General features: G+C 45.6%; 1 protein-coding gene across 2 annotated transcripts; it reads left to right on the top strand.

Moving 5' to 3' along the window:
* The first annotated feature begins 3,977 nt into the window (after nt 1-3,977).
* On the top strand, nt 3,978-6,493 carry LOC123398408 (uncharacterized protein C227.17c-like). 2 transcript variants are annotated; one of them, XM_045092881.1, is made up of 3 exons: nt 3,978-4,145; nt 5,700-5,760; nt 5,868-6,493. In XM_045092881.1, the coding sequence occupies exons 1-3, from the start codon at nt 3,993-3,995 to the stop codon at nt 6,218-6,220; spliced, it is 567 nt and encodes a 188-aa protein (XP_044948816.1). In that variant the 5' UTR covers nt 3,978-3,992; the 3' UTR covers nt 6,221-6,493. The 2 variants fall into 2 exon arrangements, with proteins under 2 accessions (XP_044948816.1, XP_044948817.1); XM_045092882.1 differs by lacking the exon at nt 3,978-4,145 and adding an exon at nt 4,408-4,595.
* Nucleotides 6,494-6,586: the final 93 nt, after the last annotated feature.

Raw genomic sequence — 6,586 nt, 5'->3', positions numbered from 1 at the left:
GTAGCGTGGAGCGGCTGGCATCGGCGCACTACTGGCACTGGTCGGCGCAAAGGGGCTTGCCGGGGCGACGTGGTGGTACACAAGCGCGTCGCTGCGAGCGCGGGGAGGTTCCTAGGGACGATGACATGTAGAGAGTTGCGGGTGGGCCCGATCCGGGCCTTGGCGGGCCACGACTGGTCTTCGTCGCCTGGGATGTTGCGGTGCTGTCGGGCAGGCGTTGGGGAGAGGGCGAGCGTGAATGTACTGTGTAGTTGCCTCGCGTTGGCGCGGTGGAGCCGCCGTGGGTGCGTGGGTCAGATCTGGGGCGGCGCAAGTTGGGGAATGGCGCTACCGAGGGTGCGCGTCAGTCGAGCGAAGGCTCAGTCAGTGACTTGGGGCTGTTTGGTTCCGCACTTTGCCGCAATTTATATTAGACAAGTTTGACCAAATTAGATGGGTGTTTGGTTCTAGCCACACTTAAGGCAAGCATTTTTTAATGAGTACTAAACTCCACATGTCATAGACACAAAAAGTGTGGCAAGATTCCCTTAGGCAAGCCAATGTGTGGCTAACAATTTGAGCAACTCAAGTAAGGCAAGTGTGGCAAGTGTGGCAAAAATAATGTGGTAAGATATGGTTGCATGCGGGTGTGTGGGGTCTCCCGGACAGGCTGTGATGGTGCTGCTTGGGCAGGGCCTGCGGATGTTCATTGGTAGTGCTCCAATCAACTACACGGTGCAGTGCGTGGCAGGTGCTGGTCCCGGTTCGATGGTGGTGTGCTGGGGATGTTTCCCCGGGTGCAGGTGTTCGGATCTTCAGACGAAAGTCCTGCTCGACTTCGGTCCGGCCGGTGACGAACAACGCCTTCGGGTGTGGTTTTTCTTATTGGAGGCATCATGGAAGAGACCCGACTCCTCCATCGACCTCAAGCTTTCTCTCGGTGAAAAGCGTGTGTAGTGGTGGCATCCATGATGTGATTACTTTGTTCGGAAGCATTTCCTTGGAGTTATGTCTTGCGATGGGAGCACCGGGTTGGCGGTGATGTGGTTGATCAGGAGAGGGTAGCGATATGGAGAGCTTGGAGTTGTTTTGGCGGTGCATCCGTCTGGGGCTGGTTGCTTGACCGACGTGGTGAGCAGCAAGAGCACCCCTCACATGCAAGGAGCGCTAGGCAAGCTATGTTAGCCATTCTCGAAGGATCGGAGCGGCATAAGTTCGCTCTATCGGGCATATCGTTCCTCTTCGGTGTTGTTGAGAGTTGCTAATATGCACGTGGCAGTCTCGATAATACGATGGTTTTTGATGTGTACTCTTGTAGCGGCGAAAGCGCTCGAGTGCCCGACCGTGTGTGTTGTGGGGTGTTGGCCTTCTGGTGTCTTGTATGTGTTGTGGTGCTTTAGACCTAGCGTAGCTAGGCGTTGCTTAGATTTTCGCCCAGTTTTCCTTGAATAAACCGAGTTTTCCTTTCTTCTTTTCTTGGCACTCGCCCTTTTGCGGTGCATTCCTCCTTGGAGGTGTTTTTGTAATACCTCTTTCTAATCAATGAATTTGGCAGCTCTCTTGTCAACATAAAAAAAATACAAACGAAAAGACCGGATGTAAACCGCACATTGAAGGGACATACGCAAAGAAAAGAGGCAACTACTTAAAGGGTACTCCTTTGAGAGCCCTCGCAAGGGTCACCTGGCGTGACCTATGAGTGTGCCTATTGGTCAACCGTTTGGTATTCTTTCCTTTTTTTAATTTTTAAGCATTTTTGACCTTTGGATGATTTTTTCCATTTCTCGGTTCCCCCCTCTTTCCTTAGGATTTGGACAATTTTTTAACGAAAAAGTGTTTTTTTCTCACAAAAAAACGTGTTTGTTCTTTCTTCCTCTAGTCGTTGAGGCACGAGTTTGCTTCCGCGAGAGATATGGTCATGTCTCTCAAAAAAGGAAAAAACGTGTTTGTTCTTTCTTCCTCTAGTCGTTGAGGCACGAGTTTGCTTCCGCGAGAGATATGATCATGTCTCTCAAAAAAGGAAAAAACGTGTTGTTTTCCCAGCGAGAGATACATATTTACTTCTCGTGAAGGTACATATTTGTTTAAGCGAGAGACACGGTCATAGCTCTTGCAAAGGAAAGAAAACATGTGTTTCTTTTTTTCCTTATGTGAGAGGCATAAATTTACTTCTCGTGGAGGTACGAATTTGCTTCCGCAAGAACCATGATTGTGCCTTTTGAAAAAAGAAATAGATGTTTCTTTTCGCGAGAGGCACATATTTAATTTTTGACTATGCACACATTTTCTTTCACTAGAATTACGTTTGTGTCTAAAATACGTGATTTTTCATTCCGCAAGATGCACGGATTACTTAACTATGCCTCTCGGAAAAGAAAATAAAATATGTGTTTTTTGATTCCTCAAGATGCACAAATTACTTAACTATGCCTTTCGGAAAAGAAAAGAAATGTGTTTTTCCTTTCCAGATTTATGTCTCGTGGATGCACATATTTGCTTCTGCGAGATAAAAAACATGTTTCCGTTTTTTTTAAAGTTCATTGAAACCTATCAACACGGGATCTCCATTTGAAGATCTCGACGCTAGGAATCTAACAATAAAAATGGGTCAATATTATGTCCAATGAATTTTTTTTAGATGAAGATTATGTCAAATGACTGAATGACTCGCAGAAATGGGGAAGTGGAATTGACCTTTGCAAGATTTGGGTAAAGAAAACGTTCTGCACTGCGTCCTTGCTGGGCCGGCCTATCAAGATTATCCAGAGGGCCCAACGGCCCAGATCCCGCGATCCGAGAGGAAAAGGGGACGAGACGAACGGAAAAAAAAAACTAGACTCCAGCAGCCTCCTATACGCGCCGCCGCCGGCTCATCGACGCCGGCGTCCCTCCTCCGACAAACTAGCCGGTAATTCCGAGTCTCCCCCTCCCCTCCCCTCCCCACCCCGTTCAGTAGGATAGAGTACGCAGCGCCACCGGTCAGCCCCGCCACGGCCGCCGTCCTCGCCTTCTTGATTTGTTTGCCGTGACGGCGCGCTGGTGGTGAACTGGTGATGCGCGGCCGCTCTGCTTCTGCCGCCCTCCGATAGCTTCTCCTCCTATGTCTCGGGTAGCTTCTTCTTTCTCACGGTAGTGGTAGCGTTCTTGGCATCTGCTGATCCATTTGGTTCCACCATTGCACCCCTCTTTCTTTCTTTCTTTCTTTCTTTGTGAATGATCTGCTTATCTAGAGATTAGTTTTATTAGTAGTACTTGACTCAACCTAGTTCTTGGATAATCAGAGACTAGTAAGTATTTGGACAGTGTTAGCTCATACATGGCATCTTATCCTTGTCAGTCAGAATTCCCCCAAACTTGAGCTTTCTAGCCTAGTACAATAGTTCTGTTCTGTCAACTGATGGAGTCCGTATTTATACATTGCTTCGCACTGCTAATTTGTGAACTGAAAAGTGGATGTGCAATCACATAAGCTTAGCTTCCCTTCGACTTCAGTTCTGCTAATTATTCAGTTTGATTAATTTAGCTTGAGGATTACATAACAATGCCATCTTCGTTGACCATGGTTTATTCAGCATTTGAGATGGGTTTTCCATGGTTATTGAAAGCTGCTTATCAGGAGACGATCTAAATAATAGCTTCTGCAAATACATGAGAGATGAGACAGAGTTACACACTTACACTACGAACATACTGCTAACTGCGCCCATTGTGTTTGTTTGCCTTGTATCTGTGCGGTAGCCTTATTTGATATATCTAGTTTTTCTAAAGACTCACCACTAGAGCTATTTAAGTTGTAAAGATCGAATTTTTAACTCTACTACTGCTATTTGGCACCATCTTATCTCAGAATAACAAACCCTGCCTACCAAACAAGTTCTTTTTGTAGAATAGGGATTGAGGATGTGAGGGGTTTGGGGATGAGAGGGGAATTGAGGGGATGGGTGGAAGGGAGGGGATCACCAAATCCCTTCCAATCCCCAATCCCCTAGGGGCTTGAAGACCCTTCTTGCCAAATGAGACCTAAAGGTTGCAAGGGAACACGGGCAGCCTCCGTTGGGTCCTTCGTTGGAGCAGTCACCCAGTCTCCCGTCTTCCTGTTGCCCCTTTACCACATTCTCCTCCGACGAGTACAGCCCCACAAGCCAACCTACGCCATTCTCCACGAGGTACAGCATCCGAGGCTAAGTTGATAGATCCTACTGTTTGTTCCTGACTGTAAACATACTAGCAGGCAAAAGTGTGGTGTAATCTTGTTCAGACCTTCAGATCCGTACAGATGGGAATGGTGATTTATGTGCGGTGGTCGAGGGGAGAGGTGGTTAGATTCAAATTACTAATCAGTATCATGGTGTCATCAGTTTCCTTAGTTCCTGACCCCATGCGGCCCATCCACGCCCTCAGATCTGACTGCCACACACCCTCCTCACCGCGCACAACACTCCAGCCGCTGTGACCTCCCCTCCTCGCTTACAGCACTCCTGTGGCCGTCCTCTCCTCGACACCCCTCACCCCAGGTAGCTACTAGATTCCCGGAGTACCTCGGCAGCGGTGTGGGAAGGAGGACCAAATCAGTGCAGCTTCTATTCAGAATCAGCCATATCGAGTGCTTGATTTTTGTATGGTTAGCTCCATGGGTTCTGTTATATTACGTATCAGTGCTATGTATCATTATCTGTTCTTAGTTTTCCAATGAATCTTTTTTTTAGTTCCAATTTTGTGCACTGTTGAAAATTTTGCACCGTGTGATGTGTGCAGTCTTCTAATTTAGGTTTCCCCCAATCCTTTTTTACTGGGTTACTGAGAAGTCTAATTAAGTAAGGCGGCCATTTATTTCACGTGGATGCCCAGACATGATTCTATTTGTTTACCATTCTGTATAGTTTCGGAACATCACAAGGAAAGTAAATATGAAGAGAGAAACAGTCTTTGAATGCTGTTTCTTGTTTTGCCTAACGCGGACCACATTTTTTATCATTTGAACAAAGTACAAAGTATAAAGCTCATGAATCACAAAGTCTAAACTTGAAAATACGGAACTCTGGATCTTGTTTAATCTCTTCAGTTGTACTGATGGTGGCTCTACTTATACTCCCAGGTTGATTTTGTTGAACTATGAAGCTTGCTTTCCCTCTTCAGTTATTTTCACAAATTTGTACTAGAGCTTTAGTCTATCTACTGGATAAACTTGTACTGGAGCTTAAGTCAATAGTTGCAGAAAAATTGTACAACAGCTGTAGCATATACATGCCAGGATGGAAGTGCAAAGTCTGCAGCTTCCTCCTATCTAGCCTTGACGCAAACAGGCTACAATATTTAAACAATAGTTTTGATCACGAAACATTTAAATGACAGCAACTTTTGATGCAACACTAACATACATACTGCTGGGAAAGCTGTATCTAACCGCCTATTTTATGCTGTTGGATAAGCTTGCTAGTTAGTGATCCTTATAAAATACCTACCTACTCCCTCTGTCCCATAATATAAGAATGTTTTTGACACTGGTGTAGTTTAAAAAACGCTCTTATATTATGGGACGGAGGTAGTACTAATTAGTGAACCTTGTAAGAATGTGCACTTTATAGTTTATCATTTTAAACTTATTCAGAAATAAAAAATTTAACACTATATTTGGATGGCTTGTAATGTTATTTGTATGTATGCTCACTTGTGCTTAGCCACATCTCCTCCTTCTAAATCTGATATCTCTGTCGAAATAGGGCTTGTCCAGTAGCTCGTCATATTCTACCCCAAGCCTCTGTGGCAGCAGCAGCAAGGAAGGTTAGAAGAGTTATCTCCAATCAATATTCCTTCCGTCTTTCTGTTTTTTCTTGTGGTTCTAGGAATGCGAATATGTCTCACATGTAAATCCATTTCTTGGTTGGCAGTTAGAAGCATGGAGCCCGAAGAGAACCCCAACCGTCCGCCATCACGGCTAGACTGCATAAAGTACTTGAAAGCACTATCGTCCTGCTACTCGCCATTCCACCAGATGCAGAACTATTACCGCCACGGGGTTTTTGACAACTGCTCCAGCAAGTTGCGCGATCTCGTCGACTGTCTCACGCTCAGGACGAAGTCGAGGGCGGAGGTAGAGGAGATGCTCATGGCCCGGGAGAAGGCCAGGCCGCACTTCTGGACCTACCGGACTGTCGACGAGGCATCAGCGAACTGGTGGAAGATGTACAAGCACAGGGTGATGATGTCGTCCCCACTATCTGCTGAAGCGAAGAAGCGTTGATTGTGCTTTTGGTGCACTGTGCTTATGACCACCAATCTTTGTCCAAACTTGAATGTACGCTGGCAGGGTAAATAATTGGAACCTTGGATGGAAGGATACCTTAATCATGTTCTGTACAGCATGGCAGGCAACTGAACGGTGGTTCTTATGCTATTTTTTGCACCAGCTATGATGTTAGCTTTCTGCCTAGTTGCTTATTATCAGGCATAAATGTTTTTGGTTTGTGCTGTGGTGTGTTCTCATTAATTTTTAAGTGCAGACCAGTTAATTTCAGTTCAAATGTGGTTAAGAATGCGTATAACATCAGCTTGCCAGATTTGGTTTGCTTCTGTTTCTCGATGTTCTTTTTTGAGATTTATTTCTTAG

This window comes from Hordeum vulgare, chromosome 5H (genome assembly GCF_904849725.1).
Source record: "Hordeum vulgare subsp. vulgare chromosome 5H, MorexV3_pseudomolecules_assembly, whole genome shotgun sequence".
NCBI classification, from domain to species: domain Eukaryota; kingdom Viridiplantae; phylum Streptophyta; class Magnoliopsida; order Poales; family Poaceae; genus Hordeum; species Hordeum vulgare.
This window is presented reverse-complemented; position numbering and strand designations above follow the sequence as displayed.

Excerpts from the sequence above, each read along its gene's own strand:
- LOC123398408 (XM_045092881.1), top strand. The coding sequence starts at position 3,993 with ATGAGACCTAAAGGTTGCAAGGGAACACGGGCAGCCTCCGTTGGGTCC. Across the intron at positions 4,146-5,699 it reads CCTACGCCATTCTCCACGAG|GGCTTGTCCAGTAGCTCGTC; the intron begins GTACAGCATCCG and ends CTGTCGAAATAG. Across the intron at positions 5,761-5,867 it reads TGGCAGCAGCAGCAAGGAAG|TTAGAAGCATGGAGCCCGAA; the intron begins GTTAGAAGAGTT and ends CTTGGTTGGCAG.